At 43.3% G+C, this 19,455-nt stretch overlaps 1 protein-coding gene across 2 annotated transcripts in view; it reads left to right on the top strand.

Annotated features, from left to right (window-relative positions):
• Positions 1 to 19,455, top strand: part of LOC119174150 (uncharacterized) — a 278,504-nt gene that overhangs the window by 156,179 nt on the left and 102,870 nt on the right. For both annotated transcript variants that reach the window (XM_075896136.1, XM_037424972.2), the window contains exons 15-19: positions 3,636 to 3,796; positions 5,213 to 5,305; positions 14,036 to 14,207; positions 15,618 to 15,755; positions 18,299 to 18,459. In XM_075896136.1, the coding sequence (XP_075752251.1) occupies positions 3,636 to 3,796; positions 5,213 to 5,305; positions 14,036 to 14,207; positions 15,618 to 15,755; positions 18,299 to 18,459 (725 nt within the window). The remainder of the gene's footprint in view (positions 1 to 3,635; positions 3,797 to 5,212; positions 5,306 to 14,035; positions 14,208 to 15,617; positions 15,756 to 18,298; positions 18,460 to 19,455) is intronic.

Genomic DNA, 19,455 nt, shown 5'->3' with positions numbered 1-19,455 from the left:
AGGAAGCGTGAAAAAAATTGGAAATTTGTTTAGTTTTTCAATAGAAAAGTTCTGGCAAGAAAAACTGAAAACTCCAATGTCATTCATATCCACTGTGAAAACGATATTTCTCTAATAATTTGAATAAAAAAAAGCGTGTCTGAAATGGACGTTGAGATACAATTTGTGAATTCTCGTCACAGCCTAATCCATTGTAATATACGTAGCATGCAGAGAAACATGGATCATTTTTGTACCTTACTTTCATTGCACACTTTTAATTTTGATTACATAGCTGTTTCTGAAACTTGGCTAAAACAGAGTGAAACTTACAGCATACCTGGTTACGATTTCTTTTCCACTGCGGGACATGCCCCCCATAGAGGTGGTGGTGTAGCCTTATTTATAAAATCTGGTATACCTTGCAGTGTTCTTGCTAATTGCTCAAAATCATACTCATCTGAGCTTTATATTATTGTTGTTAGATGTCAAGATGAAATAATCATAGTGGTTTATCGCGCCCCTAGGGGAAAATTATCAGACTTCATGCAACATTTTGAAAGGATGCTACAACACGTAAATTCGCTCCAGCGAAAAACAGTTATATGCGGTGACTTCAACATAGATAGCCTAAAGGACTGTCATTCAGAGTATTATAACATGTTATCGTCATACGGGTTTCATAACGTTATATTTTCACCAACACGTGTCGCGCCAAAATCATCGTCTTGTATTGACCACATTTTGTGCAACTTTGGCACTGCAGAAGCTTGGTGTGCTACATGTGATGCAACTATAAGCGATCACTCCCCTACGACTATATTATTTCCAGTCACACAGGTCCCCCACATTAAATCACGTGACACCCATAGTCGTATTTCTTTTCCAGCCCTTCGTGCATGTCTACAAAGCACTGAATGCATTTATTCATCAGATTCTTTGCTGTTGGACGAAGTATCTACTCCAGACGTGATTGCTTCTTATTCAAAGCTAAATAAATGCTTAAGAGAGGCCTTAATGCAATCAACAACTGCTAAGGACTAAAAAGTATTATAGAACACCAATTTGCCCATAGATGAATTGGCCCATTTCAGAACAAATAAAAAAGAAAGATTTTTGGCATTCAAAGGTAAAAATGCACAGGAACGATGATTATTATTTACAGCAATTTAGAGTTGCCCGTAATAAAGTAACAGCGATGATTCGAAAAAGAAAAAAAATTATTACATGACCTTGATAACGAAAAATTCATGTGATTCACGAACAACATGGCGTATTATAAATTCGGTTCTTAAACCATCTGCAAGCTACATCACTATGCCAGACATTGAGGTTCTGGGAATATTATTAAGTACCCTAGTTTTAACGTTCAACACCTACTTTTGTACCTTCAGTTCTCGACTGGCGGCCACGGTGATCAACGATGAATACATTATACACCCTCCTCGTAACCCTAACACATTTAAGTTTACTGATATAACGGCTAGTGAAATTGTAGCTGTAGTTTGTGGTATGCCAGTTAAATTCTCAGTCGGATGCAACAATATGCCTTCTTTAGCACTAAAGGAATGCATTGACATCCTTTGTGTGCCTTTAGAAAAAATCTTTAATTTATCATTTTATACGTCAACCTACCCCAAACTTCTTAAGTTGTCAAAGATTATCCCGATTTACAAGGCAGGTGACAAAAACATACCAGAAAACTACCGTCCTATTTCCATTTTGAGTATCAAAAATATTGTGTTTGAAAAATAATAGTTAAATGAATTATGTCCTTCCTAGGACACGGAAGTATTCTTACAACCTGTCAACATGGGTTTAGAAAGGGCAGGTCAACTGACACAGCTGTTTTGTCACTTTCCGAATTTATCAATTTTCACCTAGATAACAGCAGAACAGTGGTAGATATATTTCTAGATATAAAAAAAGCCTTTGATACTGTCAATCACAACATATTATTAAATAAACTAGAATGCTATGGCTTTCGTGGAATGTGTCTTGAGTTCTTTAAAAGCTATCTGGAAAACCGTAAACAAACAGTGCAATTAGCCAACACCTAATCAGAGTTCTTTAATACAGAGTGAAACTATAGGAATACCCCAAGATTCTGTTCTTGGACCAATATTTTTCTCGCTGTTTATTAACGACTTGCCTAGCGTGGTACAAAACTTCTCCATATTTATGTATGCTGATGATACAGCTCTTATATGCGCTCAAGATTCTTTTAACCAAACCATAGCATCTGCGAACTCGGAGCTTTTGATATCCACCAGTGGTTCTCTTCAAATGGACTAACATTAAATATACAGAAAACCAAGTACATTGTGTTTACTTCACCAAGCAAGACCCTTGAAGAACACACATACACACTCCCACTAAATAATTCAGTGCTGCAAAGAGTACATACGATAAAATACCTAGGCATTACTCTTGATGAAAATATTAACTGGAAACCTCACATTACCGAGCTCTGCAAAAAATTGAGTAAAGCTTGTTTTCTTCTATATAAATGTCAAGGCCTTTTTGATTTACCGACTTTATGTGTAATTTACTTTAGCATATTCCATAGTCATTTAAACTACTGTGTTGTCACCTGGGGTCACACATACCGCACGTACCTAGAACTGATAATAAAACTTTAGAAAAGAGCAATACGATTTATAACTAATTTGGACTATATGGCACACACACTACCACTCTTCCAAAATTTAAACATCATGCTGTTAAACACACTAATAGATTATAAAACGGCTCTCATATTGTATTCAAGTATTAACACTAACTATCCAGTTTCCTCTGCAAATTTTTCACCTTCCAATTAGGAAAGCCGTAACAAAGCAAAAGGAAAATACCTGACTTTGCAAACAAAGAACGTATACGGTAAAAGAAAACTTACTGCTAATGGAGTCGCCGTGTGGAATAACCTTCCACAAGAAATAAAACAGAATAAGAATTTCTTTCTTGCACTAAAAAATATTTATTAAATAAAATATAGATGTCCAATAATACAATGCTAGAAATAGTTATATTAAATACATTTTCAAAACAAGTTATGTAGCACACTAATATAATACTTACGTACATGCCTATCTGCAATTATATAATATTTATGTATACACATTAGAATCTGTTTTCTTTCAGTCCTCTATCAGTATTGTTATGCTATACAGATACATATGTCATGATTAGTTTTCATATATCACAATGTACTCAATTGTTTGTTGTGAAGTTTGATATGTTCTCAAACGATGCCTTACATACCTTTCTTTTTTTCTTTTTTTTCTGCCTGCATCCATGATCATTCGCCAAGCACTGTAAATTCATTACGTTATGTTCAGTTCTCCATGTGTAAAATACTTGTATTTGCAAACTTTCTTTTGTGTGTTAATGACATGCCCTTTTCTGAATTACTTTTTGGAATGAATCCCAACTAGCCTTTGTCTAGGGATTCAGGTGCATTTTTTTACACTGTTGTATACAGTACATTATTTTTATGTCAGTAAAACACAATTCAATTCAATACATTGTTAACCATGCAGCTTATACGAAACAGAAGCTTGTGGAAGTTTCTCGCTTGGTTGACCTAGCACTTGAAACTGATGTACTTGTTTGTGGGTATGAGCTATAGTAATGTGGATTTTGGTTGTTTTGTGCAGACAAAGGAGATCGACATTGTGTTCTCTGCAAGCGAAGGAGGCCCAGGCCTCCTGAATGCCATTCGTCGCATCTGTGACGAGGCTTGCACTGCCGCAAAGTATGGCTACACACTGATCGTGCTGTCGGACCGGAAAGCTGGCAAGGACTTCATACCTGTCAGGTGTGGATTTGAGGCACATCGAGCATGTTAACGTGAATGCCCAAGCACATTATGTGTTTTTCATGACATTTTTAATAAAAGGTTGCTGTTTTAATAATATGCTCCTTAATGTAAACTCAAGTTGAGGTTAAAACCTACCATTAAGATCCTGAAGTTCAGTACTGGTAACTGATATTACTGTGAAATAGATTGATGAAAGGAAGCATTTCAGTTATCCCAAAGGTGATTGTAGCTATAATAAATTATAATATGTTAATGTGTAGCTTTAGCCCCAGGAAGGATGAAGACATTCAACAATATTACTCAAACCTCTTTATTACAAAGTTGCATGTTACACAAAAATGAGTTTGTTATATCCGAAAGCTTGTTATAAAGGTTTATTCCTAACACCATATCCATTGGAAAACTATTTTTCATTTACCTTGTTATAACTAATACTTGGTTACATTCAGTTTTGTTATATCGAAGTATGAGTGTACTATTAGAGCAGCAAAGCCAAGCATGTTGGGTGCCTGTCCGGTTGTTTTCTTTAGCCTTTGTCTTTTTTTAGCTCTGTAACATTGTTTCGTGTGATGCCGGTGACACACCAGCAGGCACACATGTCAACCTACCTTATTCATAATACCACTGACTAGCTAGTGCACATTTATACTTGAACAACGCAAAGGACTATTATTCACACCATAGCACTCTTGTACTGTTTATCTGCTCAACAGGCTTGACACTTGACATGGCAGTGCAGTTTTGATGAAGTACACTCGCAGCTATTGAAAAAATTACTCTGTCACATGACCATGGAAGTTAAGCTGTTAGTTTGTGTCCCTGTACGCGAGTGTGGTCATCTAACACTCTGCACTGGTTTTACCTCATATGGGCGATGTGCAAGGTATTTGCTCTGTGCTCTATTGCAGCAGTCTCAAACTCGTATCAGCTTTCGGGCCGCATTCCTAAAATTTAGTCCTACATGGGCTAGAATAGAAAGCGGGTGGAGGGGTACTTAAACAAAATGTCAATGTTGACATTAAAGAATGCCCTTCCCATATATAAGTGGGTCATATCTGCAGGGGCTTGACATACCTTTCGAGAAAGATATCGAACTGGTAAGATTTGCTGAATGTCTAAAATTCGGAAAAAGTGTTTTTATTTTATGTTGTCTCAAAACATAGTGACCGCGTGGGGTGCCTCTGAAAAAAATACTTGAGTCGAGTCCTGTCTCTGAAGTTCTCCCGAACAAAACATTAGTCTCCAAGCGAGAACATATTGTCCATACTATTTAGCAGTCACAAAAGTTTATTTTTTGCGATGCTGAGGACCGCTAGTAAAAGGTAGGCGGGCCTTTGTGACCCCAGCTCTTGTGGAATGCTGCACTGGTCCTCACACTATCCTTGCTGTTCCGTTTCTTGTGTGTGTTTTCAGTGCGGCCATGGCATTGGGTGCTGTCCATCACCACCTGATCACCATGCGGCAGCGCATGAAATGTGGCCTCATTGTGGAGACTGGCGAGGCCAGGTGAGTGACAGCTTTTTCCATGTGAATTTCTTTCAATTGAGACTTTGCTTACTGAGCTCTCCTGTTTTAAGAATTTATCAAAGGGTCTAAGAATTTGATGCTTGGAAAACAGGCCTTCAACCACATCTTATAACCCTATATATGGTTAGGGTAGCAATAATAATGATACAGCTTCAGTGAAGTCTTTCTTTGTAGGCCCTGGCCAATTACATGCTAGCTTCGAAAAAGTCAATGTTTAAGGTGTTGTCTGCGATTGAGTCCACAGTAGGTGTTGGCTTCATGTCTTTTGGACAAGTATCGTCTTTGCAAAAATATGTAGGCCTTGCTTGTGCAGGACTGACCATTCTGGAAACGAGGATTGGTATCTTCTGGATTACACGTATCAGCTGTCGCAGTCTTTTTTTATGCGGTGCATTGTTTTTTCACTACCTGCTGCAGCTTACGTGAATAAAAAAAAGAAAAATGAAAAAACAAGAAGTGAGAAGCTTAGTATTGTTATGGCGTTTATTAGCACACAGCGAGTATACACAATGGCGACAGTAACGGCCAAGCATGGACTCTCGGCGCGAGCGGCGTCCTTTTTGGGTAGACCCACTAGAGAACACTTGAGAGTTCCACCCACTTCAGTGTTCGGCGGCTTCTCTACAATTACCCCGGGGTTGAAGAGGGAGCCGCCTGGCGACCTAACAGCTTGTCACTACGAACGGGTCATAGTAAGCCTTCAGGCGCTCCACGTTGACTATGTCGCGCCCGCGACGGCGCATGTCCGAAGATGGTTCAATTGGCTCGACAAGATAGTTGACTGGAGATGTGTGCTCGATCACACAGTAGGGACCTTCATATTTCGGGAGTAGTTTGGAAGAAAGGCCAGCTACAGAGGTCGGGATTGAGAGCCATACAAGGGAACCAGGAAGGAACGTGGGTTCAGAAGTGGCGGAGCCATCACGAATACTCTTCTGCTGCTCTTGCTCATGCGTCGTAAATGTCTTGGCCAGCTCGCGACACTCTTCAGCAAGCCTGGCTGTCTCGGAAATAGGTGCACACTCGGATGGATCCGGCGTGTACGGGAGTATCGTGTCGATGGTGTGTGTGACGGGTGCCTTCCATACAGCAAGAAGAAAGGTGAAAAACCGGTCGTGCTTTGAGGGGCGGTGTTGTAGGCGTAGGTGACGAAGGGCAGTATAGTATCCCAATTCGTGTGGTTGGCGGCGACGTACATCGAAAGCATGTCGCCGAGGGTGCGGTTAAAGCGTTCGGTCAGACCATTCGTCTGCGAGTGGTAAGCAGTTGTTTTGCGGTGGACAGAATGGCACTTCGTGAGAATGGCTTCGACAACTTCTGACAAGAAGACATGGCCTCGATCGCTGAGAAGCTCCTGAGGTGGACCGTGGCGCAGTATGAATCGATGCAGTAGGAAGGACGCAATATCACGCGCAGTAGCCGCAGGGATAGCGGCGGTTTCGGCGTATCGCGTTAAATGATCTACGGCGACGATGGCCCAGCGGTTACCAGCCGACGTCAGAGAAAGTGGTCCATACAAATCGATACCTATGCGCCCAAACGGACGCTCAGGGAAAGGTAACGATTGCAGACCGGCTGGTGACATGTGTGCTGACGGTTTTCGGCGTTGACAAGCGAGGCAGGAGCGAACGAACTGCTGCACGTAGCGGTACATCCCGCGCCAGAAGTAGCGTTGTCGAATGCGATGGTAGGTTTTGAATACCCCAGAGTGCGGGCATTGCGGATCAGAATGAAAGGATTCACATATCTCTGACCGCAGACTGCGGGGTACCACGAGTAACCACTGCCGGCCATCGGCGTCGTAATTGCGTCGGTGTAGAAGGCCATCACGGATGGCGAAATGGCGAGCTTGACGACGCAAGGCACGCGTGGATGGCGTTGTGGATGAATCAGAGAGCAAGTCGATGAGCGGGCCGATCCAATTATCCTTTCGCTGTTCGGTAGCGATGATGTCAACATCAATGGCAGAAACAGCAGCCGAGGATACTGAGCAGAGCACATCACCTTCAGGCAAAGGGGAGCGCGAGAGGGCGACGGTGTCAGCATGCTGGCGTCTGTTGCGGTACAGCACGTGGATGTCGTAGTCTTGTAAGCGAAGTGCCCAACGGGCGAGACGGCCTGAGGGATCCTTCAATGATGAAAGCCAGCATAGTGCATGATGGTCGGTGACGACATCGAATGGGCGACCGTACAAATAGGGTCGAAACTTTGTAAGGGCCCAGATGATCGCCAGGCACTCTTTCTCCGTGATGGTGTAGTTTGTCTCGGCTCTCGTGAGCGTACGGCTTGCATATGCTACGACATATTCAGGAAATTCGGGTTTGCGCTGCGCCAGGACAGCGCCGAGGCCTACACCGCTGGCGTCTGTGTGCACCTCCGTCGGGGCCGTAGGGTCGTAGTGGCGTAGTATGGCAGGAGACGTCAGCAAATGGTGGAGCTTCGCAAATGCGTCGTCACACTCAGACGACCACAAATTGAGGGGCCCGTTACTTCCAAGGAGCTTTGTCAGCGGTGATATAATCGTAGCAAAGTTTCGTATGAAGCGTCGGAAGTATGAGCACAGACCCACGAAACTTCGCAGTTCTTTGACGGACGCAGGTTTGGGGATTTCAGCCACGGCCCGAAGCTTGGCTGGGTCAGGAAGAATGCCATCCTTAGACATGACGTAACCTAGGATGGTGAGTTGCCGTGCTGCAAAGCGGCACTTCTTCAGATTTAGTTGCAAGCCGGCATTGCTCACACGTGCAAAAACTTCTTTCAGACGTTGCATATGCGTGGAGAAATCTGGGGCGAACACAACAAGGTCATCGAGGTAACACAAGCACGTGTGCCATTTCAAGTTGCGCAGAACGGTGTCCATCATGTGCTCAAAGATCGCAGGTGCATTACATAGACCAAACGGCATGACGCTGAATTCGTACAAGCCGTCGGGTATGATGAACGCAGTCTTCGGTTCAGCGTCATCAGCCATGGGTACTTGCCAGTACCCCGAGCGCAGATCGAGAGAAGAAAAAAATTCGGCTCCGTGAAGGCAGTCAATTGCGTCATCGATGTGCGGCAGTGGGCAAACATCCTTGCGAGTGATATTATTGAGCCATCTGTAGTCCACACAGAACCGCACAGAACCATCTTTCTTTGCAACAAGAACAACAGGAGACACCCATGGACTGTCCGAGGGCCGAATAACGTCGCGTCTGAGCATATCATCAACCTGCTCGTTAATTTCCCGACGTTCAGCAGGCGACACGCGGTAGGGAGGTTGCCGTAATGGTGGATGGGCGCCAGTGTCGATACGATGTGTAACAGCGGACGCGCGACCGAGAGAACTTCGCCTGACATCAAAAGAAGAATTGTATTCTCGCAGCAGGTCTAGAAGCTGAGAACGCTGTACCGACGTAATATTGTCATCAATGTAGGGGCCAAATACATCAGGAGATGATGAATGATAAGTGGAAACAACACTGACGGTACGCGAATCGGGACAACGCGAGTCATCAGGTACGTCCAGGACTTGTGCGTTATCCACTGATTCCTCTCTGCCGAGACATTCCCCTCAAACCAAGGTAACAGTGTACGGGGATGGGTTGGTCACAAAAATAGCGGCGTTGCTCTGGGTGATTTGCACGGTCGCGAAAGGTACTAGCAACCCTTTCCTTTGGCAAGCACGTTCGGATGGCGAAACGAGTGCAGTTGTGTCGAGGAGAGTCCAGTGCAGTAGACAGATACACCCATCGCCGAGCTTGGAGGCACTATAGTATTGTCTTTCACGAGAATCTTGCTCAGTTTCGAGGGACTGCCTTCCGGCGTCAAATGCGAGAAGGCTGAGAGTTCAATTTCGGCAGCGGCACAATGGATGACGGCGTCGTTGCGGGAGAGAAAATCCCACCCCAGGATGACGTCATGAGAGCATGCAGGAATGATGATGAATTGGCCGACATACAGAACGTCCTGAACGACAACGCGAGCTGTGCACTCTGCTGAAGGATGGATAGGATGCGAACCGGCAGTACGAAGGGACAACCCAAAAATCGGCGGCGTCACTTTTCGAAGCAAGCAGCAAAAGTTTTCGTCCATAACGGATACTGCAGCTCCAGTGTCAATAAGAGCAGATGCATGAACACCGTCCACAAGCACGTCTATGACATTAGATGGGCCGCTCTGAGGGCTTTCACATTGCAATAACATTGCAGTCCTTGCCTCAGAGACTGCGACGACTAGTTTTCCCGCTCATGAGTAGCCGAACTTGGCCTCATGGGGGACAGGGAACGACGTCGTGGAGGCTGCCACTTTCGAGGAGATGGACCTGGGTGAGACGGCGGTGGCATAGACGGTGGTTCGTCGTGATAGGGTCGGCTGATGTGGCCAGCAACAGGCGAAGAAATCGGAGCCGGCTCTATGTGATGGCAATAACGGGCTACGTGACCAGCGTAACCGCAGGCAAAGCAGATGGGCTGGTTGTCGGGTGTGCGCCATCGGTTCGCTGGGGTAGGTCTTGTCCATGATGCAAGAGCCGATGGACGAAACGGTGGCTGGAAAGGCTGCAGGGGGTGCTGGAGCTGAGTGTGAGAGGTCACGTCAACATACGTAGCCGGCATACCCGCTGCAAAGGATGGAGGTCGTGCGGCAGCTTCGGCGTAAGTCAGTGGGGCGGGCGGTTGAACGACTGGAGGCGGCCTGGCGACCACTTGGGCGTAACTTGGGGGCGCAGGGGCCGGAAGCTGTTGTGGTTGGTTCGCAGGCATGACCTCCGCTATTTCCTGCTCAATTGCTCGGCGGATGGGTGGAAGAATGGTAGTGGCCGATTGTTGAGCAGCCGGTGGGTGGGTGTGATGCGGGTTCTTGTTGCTGATTTGTTTCTCCTGGTTGAGCCCCGGAGAGTTTTTCTAATAAAGACAAAGCCGTTTGCTTAACAAACAACACCTAAACATTTACTGCAGAACTGAAGCAAAACTCAAACACAAACTACAAGAAATGAGTAGCTGGCTAAAAGCGGGATTTAGAAGGAAAACAAACATCTAAAGTCCCGAAACTGCCGACGGAAAGTCACAGCTACATGATGCAGTTCTGACGCGGTGATTCGGCGGTGCAGGGAAGAGAGCAAGTTCGATCTCACCAAAACGTTGCTGCTGTAATGGTGGCGACGGCGTGTACCGATGCTCGCTGGCGGCGACGATGGAACGGGACTCGCTCGGTGATGCCTGTGGCGGCCCAGATTCGCCCGACGAGGTGGCTGGTTGCAAGGCTCAGGCCCGTGACCCGAACTGCCGTTGCTGCACCCGCACCGGAATCTGCAGGCCTTGGTCTCGACCGTTGAGGCAGCTCGCCGTCCTTGGAAGGCGTTGTCCGGAGGTCCAGACCGGGTGAAGTCCAGAAGGCTCAGGTCTGCCACCCGACTGCCTGTCTTCAGCTCCCAGCTGTGACCTTCCTCTTGCCTCGTTCACCTCGAACTACTAGCTCTTTTGCCCTTCAGGATTGGCTTCCTCTGGGGCACACTTGTCTCGTCCCGATTGGCCTTTCAAAACTCCGTGGTGATCAGCCATTGGCCCTTGTTTGCTTTATGGTCTTGGATGCTTGCGCTCCACGCTCTCACGTGTACCGGTCCTCGGCGTCGTCGTTGTTCAGGCGACCCAGCACGTGCACTCGGTCATCCTTTAATTTCGCGCACTTTTCAATCATTCACAATTACGCGCACCAGTCGCATCACCATCGCATCACAGTGGGCAAAGGGCAGGAGAGAGAACTGCCGCGCGATTTCCTCACGTATGAAGGACTTGAGGTCTGCCAGCAGTGCCACCTGATCACAGCTCGCCTCCAAGCCTGCAAGCCCTGCATCTCGTGGTGTGGAGCGATGGGTCATCGAACGCTGCCGGCGGAGCTCCTCGTAGCTCTGGCACAGGGTGATGACCTCAGCTACTGTGCCTGGGTTTTTGGCAAGCAGCATCGTGAAGGCATCATCGTCAATGCCCTTCATGACGTTCTGGATCTTGTCTGATTCGGACATGCTGTCGTTGGATTTCTTGCACAGGTCCAGGACATCTTCTATGTAACTGGTGAATGATTCACCGGCCTGCTGAGCGCGTTCGCTTAAGCGCTGCTCGGCTTGCAGCTTACGAACGGCAGGGCGGCCAAAAACGTTGGTGATAGCGGTCTTGAAATCGGACCAGGTTGCGAAATCGGACGCGTGGTTGTTGTACCACAAGCTTGCAACGCCCGCAAGGTAGAACACCAAGTTTGTCAACTTGCCGTCCTCGTCCCATTTGTTGGGGACGCTCACGCGCTCGTAAATGGCGAGCCAGTTCTCCACGTCAGTGCCATCGGCGCCCGTGAAGATGGGTGAATCTCGGATCCTGGGGACACCGGGACAAGGGGGTGGCATGGAGGAGGCGTTTGCTGAGAGGTGTCGTGGGACATGGTAGATTGCACAATACGTGAGCGCAATTCCAAGGGCATCAAAGGGGATCGTAGCACTCTCCACCAATTTGTTATGGCGTTTATTAGCAGGCACACAGTGAGTATACACAATGGCGACAGTAACGGCGAAGCACGGACTCTCAGCACGAGCGGCGTCCTTTTTGGGTAGACCCACTAGAGAACACTTGAGAGTTTGACCCACTTCAGTGTTCGACGGCTTCTCTACAGTATATATAATTATATGGTTTATAATTATTAATTCAATGTACTTTTTCTAAAACAAAAAAGCAAACATTTTATGCCACTTATTTTCACATAGCAGAATTCAGACTGATTTAGCATTGACAGTGTAATAGCACTTAGTGACATACTGTTTGTGACAGCGAGCATAAGTATTGTTGTATGAACCTACTGCTGGAGTTCTTGATAACCGTTTGAAGGGCACCTCATCTGAAGACAGTGACTCTAATAATAGCAGCACATCCTGTGCATGCACTTATGGGCCCAAAGAAGCAGCTGAAGATTTGATAAGGTAATCTTTGAAGAAGGTCTTTAAGGAAGGCACACGCTATTACTATCAACATGACTTACGTTCAGGCTGCTCTTAAAACAGCCATGATTAATTGAAGCTCTAGCTACCTCGAATGTTAGATTACTAAGCAAAAGTATGTCTATTAATGTTTGACTCCTGGGTAGACTTATCAAAAAAGGCTGCTGACGAGCAAAAAAGATGTACAGGGCCACCTGTAGTGGTGGGCCTATTCACATACACAATACAGTGGCATGGCATCCAGCGGCTTGAATAGATAGACAGACAATCAATCTGGGACAGTAAATTTGGCCATCTGATGTCTGTAGATTAAATTCCAGCATCATTCAAAAGCCATTGCACAAGTCAATTCCAAACCTATTGGTGAAATCATTATGTATAAATTACCTATATGTATGTAAATCTATGTATAGGAGGTGTCATGGAATATATTGAAGTTGAGCCACATACTGTCAACACTGTAAGAGATTTCAGGGAGTAAGGAAAGCATGCATAATTTACAGCAGGTGATTTGATACTAAAGCATTATTATTTACACAAAAATATCTTGCCAGCGACCATATATTGTAACAAACTGAATCATGAAAAAACGGTACTAATCATTGACTTGGGGATAGCAATAGCTACAATGCACATGACAAGAAGGAGCCCACAGGATGGTGCTTCAATCAATAAATCAGTCAAACAATCAAACGTCCATGCAACCAACCAATCAATTAGCTTTATTGTGTTTTGTACTTGGAATGTACGATTATTTGGAAGTTTTCGAGGGGAACACCAAGCAATTTGGGGCCCCAAATAATTATGTCATCGAGGTCGTTGTGTATTTGGATACATGCTACATGCATGCTTATTTTTAATGTTACTGCTGTCATGTGAGGCCCCCTCCAGGCACATTCAAGCTGTATAGTGCAGCTTTTCGCCTGAAGTACCCGCAAAAATTTTATGGGAAAATAAAACTATTTCTGATTTTGAAAACGAGTGTCCAAAGCACCACAGACTGTATTTGGAAACTTTTAGTTCCTACTTATTCCAAAGAGAGCACATGCAAAATGCTTTGGGACCCCAAACTATTGGGCTCCCCTATTCGAAACACGCTGTCATTATAGAAGTAGGACCCCAAAGCCCCTTCAAGGGCTGTTGCAGGGGTTTGTTTGCTAACAGGAGTAGTTACTACTGAGCTGCAGAGCAGTTCAGTACATATAAGTGGGAAGAAATACAGTAAATTCATAAAATATACTCTGTAAATATATGTCAGTATAAACACACTGGAATAATATTTATAAATACTACTCTTGTATGCTACTCTTGTATGTTTTGTAGGTGAGTGAAAACAAAGTTTTTATATAAATGAAATGAAGTGGATGATGCAATGGTATAAGGTAAAGAGTTCCAGATTTTTGATGCAGTAGAAGAAAATTTACATAATTATTACATAATATGTTCTTCATCCTGGACGGTAAGATGCTGCCCGAAAAATGTGCACTGGAATGAACGCTGACAATAGACGAGCACAATGCACGCTATAATGGGACATAGTGTTTTTGATACAGTGTGCTATATATTTCTGCCGAGAGATTTGTTGCTAGTCAGGCCTAAGCTTCTCCTAATGTATTTTGTCTGTTATATACACTATTGCGCAAAAGCCTATGGTAAGTGCACGCCTCATGTACAGGCTTTACAATGTAGATTTTGGGGATACCATGTTGCAATCTTGCGATAATGTGCCAATGTATCTGTACTTTCAGGGAAGTTCACCACATGTGCGTCCTGCTGGGATACGGTGCAGATGCCATCTGCCCGTATCTGGTGTTTGAGATGTGCGCCACGCTGCGTTCAGATGGTCTCCTGAACCCACCCCTCTCGGATGAACAAATCTTCAAGAACTATGTGGCTGCCATGGAGCGTGGAATTGCCAAGGTGCGTGAGGTCGCAATGTTAATGTGCATGTTATGTAGCTACAGCAGAAATTGGGTGGCTTAGTAAAATGTTGTGTGGGTACAAACACTGCCTTTCAAACTGAAATGATGAAAGAACTGAACCTATTCGGTTGAGAAAATCACAGTAAGCTACACAGTTAGGAGATTATCAGTAATTTCCAGCATGTTATTTTTTTTTTTTTTCATTTGTCTATCTCCCCTACATACTGCAAGGGTTAGATTGAAGCTGACGAGCAAAACCATCTCCATTAAGCAAAAAATATTTTACAGTGTATACATTACTGGAATACCCACCTTGAAAAAAACACTACAAAGAATATAAGCTTTCTAATTTTTGATAAAGCATCTTTTGTTCACTTTAGGCTGAGCAGGGCATATAAACAGCACATTAATTTGGAAAGCAAAACTATACGAGAAAGAAAATGTACCGGGAGTTTAGAATTAAACTTTATGGCTTTCTGAAAATTAAGCACAGGGTGTAACACGAAAACCATTTTTGCAGATAAGTTGTCACCTAGGGGGACACATAGTGAAGGAACAATTAATGCTCTTAGCTGCCCAATGAACTAAGAATGAATATTGAACATTTGATTAAAAAATAGTTCAATTGCATTTGGAATGAGCATATTTCAGGTTAATGCAAAAACATATTGTGGACTTGATTAGGTTTTGGTGCATAGTAAAGCATCTCAGTTGTCCAAATTTGTATCAGGCTCCCACGCTTACAGCGTGCCTTATAAACCATGTTGTGGGTGTGGAAAGCAAAACACTAGTATTTAGTTTAATTTCTGTCATGAACGCACAACCTTATTTTAGCTTTAGTGACACAAAATGTCAAAGAAGCCTTTTTTACGAACAAAAAAATTGATGTGGATTCCAAGCATTTTTTTTCTTTACAATGAGACATAAATGTTAAGGTTAATTTCAGAATTTCAATGAAAATGTTTATTGCTTCTGTATATAATATCTTGTTATTATTAGGAGTACATCATGTAATACTGTGGAGGCTTAAAGACAAATCTGTGGAAGGAATATTATTGAAATGCAGTGCAGCTTTCATGTATAATTAGAAAAGTCACGTCGTACCACTCAGTCGGTCGGTATCATGAATACTAGTGATGGGTAATAGACTGTTAGAAAAATATTGGCGCAACTCAGTTTCTACATGCCTACTACTAGTCTCGGACAGCTGTTCTTTCTACTACAATACAATTTTTTACATTGCAAACATGATGATTGAAAATATGATTGCCTTAGAAATTTTGGCTAATGTAGTTACGTTTAGCACTCATTTGATTGCTTCGTGCTGCTGATTGTAAGAGTTTTCATTGCTTACATTAGTCTTATTTTTTCCACGCTATAATAGCTGCTGTCCCATGTCTCTGTGCAGGTGATGGCCAAGATGGGCATCTCAACATTGCACAGCTACAAAGGGGCTCAGATTTTTGAGGCCGTGGGTCTCGCCCAGGAAGTGATTGACGTCTGCTTCCGCAACACTGCCTCCCGCATAGGCGGCGCCACATTTGAGGTCTGTACTGTGGGTTGCTGCATTGTAAATTAGTCTGTGCAGTGTCTACCGTAAACACTGCATTATTCTTTCTACATACAACCACCATTGCCATGAGTACTGGTCACAATACTGGCTAACACCTTAATCCTTTGAGAATCGCAATAAATGCAAAGCATTCCTTTGCATACTGTAGGCACTGGAGCGTCTGTCTGTCCATTCGTCCGTCCATCCGTCCGTCCGCCTGTCTGGCTAGTTATAATGTCACAATCCGGTTCCTTATGTCACCAAACCCTTTACGCCAGACGTGTGGCACATACTTGCATACAGGTGTGCTTGTATGCGCCACAGGTGATGGACAGTTTATATCTATTCAAGAACGGCGAGAACAGACATAGCTTTTATTTAATGCTCACCCATTAAATTTAGCCGACATTCGCAGCATTGACCCGACGAATGCAAAGAATAAATGTCAGGGCCCCAGCAGGAATCAAACACCAGCATTCTGCATGGCAGTCAAGTATTGTTTCTACAGAGTCACGCCATGTCATGACTACATTTTTAATAGATCCTAATGTCCGTTAAACATCACTTGTGGCTGCAGTGCTGGCTATCCAATTTTATAAACATTACTTATGTACTCCTATGATAGATCCGTCTTGTTGGGTTAACGTCAATTGTAGTTAGGCACCATCACCTGAAGTTAAATTATGTAGCAGTGTTCAGGGCTACCATTCTTTCTAGCACAAGTGCTTCATATTTGCTTACAGATTCATGTTGCTGTTGGTATCATTAAGTAACTGTAAGCAACTGGTTATATAAAAAATAAACAGTTTAACGTATGTCTGTGCATCATCATCCTCATCATCAGCCTGATTACGGCCACTACAGCGCAAAGGCATCTCCTGTGATATGCCAATCAATCCGGTCTTGTGTTTTTCGTTGCCACATTACACCTACAAATTTTTTGATCTTATCGGCCCGCCTAACTTTCTGTCTCCCCTTTGTATGTTTGCTTTCTCTGGGAATCCTGTCAGTGCATGTGTTTGTACATATCTTAAGCGGCACTTTGTTACGTTTTGCTCAATAAAAGTGATTACAACAGAGTCACCTTCCATCCACTTGCTTCTCGTAACAGCGATTCCCAGTGTATATGGGATCTTCGGAATTTTTCTTGTATGTAAAATGCTCTACAAAAATGTGTATTATTTTATTGCTGGATTAAGTTTTTCAGGCAATTCTACTTGAAAACGAATTCTCTAGAAATTTTTTGCATGACCATAATATGACAAAAAATCATTTTTGCTGTTGTATACACAGGGCTAATTTGGAAATAACCTCAAGCGAAATACTAAAAAAAATATTTTTCTACGAATAAAATTTACATGCTGTATTAAACTTTGCTCACAGGCATACATCAGAGCACTTTTCTAGTAAAAAAAAAAAGTGGTTTTTGCACAAACACTAACACCCACCTTTGAACCAGTTTAGATTGTCTTATCGTGCATGCTTTCAAGGTATAGCTTAATCATCATACGAGTCTGAACTCGTAAGCAAATTCTCATCTGACGAACTGACACCCAACTAATCAGATTCTGATTCGGCACTTGTGGAATAGTCTGCATCGGAAGAATTGCCAGCCGACAGCTGTAAAGCAACCAGCGCGCAGTTCCGTAGCGCAAGTCAACTGCGTTAGGGAGGGCACAGACGAAAACTGTGTGGTTGTGTGCCCGTCTGCAAAGCAAAAGGAGTGAAAAAGCTATAGTTATGTATCGGCCTATTGCCGACAACACAGAGTTGTTTTTAAATGTCCGCAAAACAGGAAGTGCAAGCACAGCAGCATCATTCCTGTAATTTAGCACCACACGGAAGGAGATGTAATCGAGCTTCAGGGAACAAAAAATAAGAAAGAAACAAGCGGCCAACCAGACAGCATGGTGGGAGCAAGAAACCATGACTACTCCAAGAAAGAAACTGGAACAAGATGTGCACGTGCTTTTAGATGCACAAGCGGAAGCCAGTGTGCTGCTTTGGAAATAAAAAAAAATGGAGAGACATCGATGCATGAGAAAAATTACCATATTCTCTAAGTGTGAAAACACATGCCAAGCAAAAGAAATGATTGAGAAAGGCATGTGTTTTAAACATACTAGCTTTCCTGTACATATATGGCGTTCATTCTTTGGTGCCTGTTCGGTGATGCCCTACATGCAAGGTGTAAAACCTGAAAGGGTTAAAGGTTAGTTCTAAATAAAGATTGACAAATATATAATAAGGTTGATGATCTCCTTAAGTTCTTGTTTTCAACGTCTGTTCCTAGGTGAAAACTTGTAGGTGGCAATTTAAATGGTTTCAACTGACATTAACTGGCATCAACTGCCTTGAATTCTTAAACAACTGGTCCCTGTTACTAATTATGACTTTTGGTCCATTTGCTTAATTGTGACAATTACTTTCTGGCCACTCCATTTTCTTTTTTCTGTTTGTTTTACATAGGGAATGCTCAGTGTGTTGTCATTTGAAATGCGCTCATTTCACGCTGTTTCCCCTGGGCGCTGTTCCAGGTGCTGGCCAGAGAGTTGGTCCAGCGTCACGATCTGGCCTACACGGGCCGCGAGTTTGACAACCTGGTGCTTCGTAATTCCGGCTTCTACCATTGGCGCAATGGTGGTGAGAGCCACGTGAATGACCCAGTCAGCATATCCTCATTGCAGGAAGCTGCCATGTGAGTATCCACTTGCGACTAGCTCATTTATCGATATGACTGACTATGTTAATTTGACTAAAATGTAGTTATTGAACTTAACTAACATACTTACTGATGGAAATAGCCTAAAATCAGGACACAGATTCGATGCAATTGATTTGGTTTGTGTGAGTATTTGAATGAATATTCGAATTCACTTTGATTTGAATTGAAATTGTTTAAACTTTTCAAGTATTTGAAATGAACAAATATGTGTATGTTAGTTATCATGTATCCCCCCCCTTTTTTTATAAAGGTTGCTACACTGCAACAAAGGATTGCTAAGCCTTGAAAGTACCTATCTAGGTCACTACAAATCTACATGTCACTTGTTTTTGTAAAGATGGTTTCACTGTAGTAACGGGGTGCTAAGCTGTGAAAACACCTATTCAAAGAAATTTACATGGTTGCGAAGCCCCACTTCAAAGTTGAAGGAATGAATGGCCCTCACATCTATTCATCATATTTCAAGCTTAAAAGCTTGTTATACCAGCTTGTAAGCTCCAAGTATTGTAAATTTTGAAACTTTAGATATTTTACAGGTCATCACTTGCATTCTACTGAAAATCTAATCTTGCTACTATTTAAAGTTCTGCGTCCGCTTCCTTTGAGCCTAAGAGAATGACATTGGCACAGGCCTTGTCTGAAATAAAGAAAAATAAATATATTGTGCAGGTTAGTTGGGATACGACAAATTTGCTAATTTTTCTTTATTATATGTGATATATAATATTAGAATTTGATTCGAAATTATTTGACGAAAGTTTTGGGACATTAAACCCCACATTGTCTGTCTGTCTTTCTTTCTTTCTTTCTTTCTTTCTTTCTTTCTTTCTTTCTTTCTTTCTTTCTTTGACCAAAATCATTATTCGATTCAAGTTTGCTTCGAACCTAATTTTCACTATTCACACAAGCCCACAATTTATCCAAAGGCTGGCTACGGTGAACTGCATTTGTCATTGCCCACTGCATGAC

This window comes from Rhipicephalus microplus, chromosome 5, assembly GCF_043290135.1.
Source record: "Rhipicephalus microplus isolate Deutch F79 chromosome 5, USDA_Rmic, whole genome shotgun sequence".
In the NCBI taxonomy this organism is placed as follows: domain Eukaryota; kingdom Metazoa; phylum Arthropoda; class Arachnida; order Ixodida; family Ixodidae; genus Rhipicephalus; species Rhipicephalus microplus.
The sequence above is the reverse complement of the archived record's forward strand: the minus strand, read 5'-3'. Positions and strand labels throughout refer to the sequence as shown.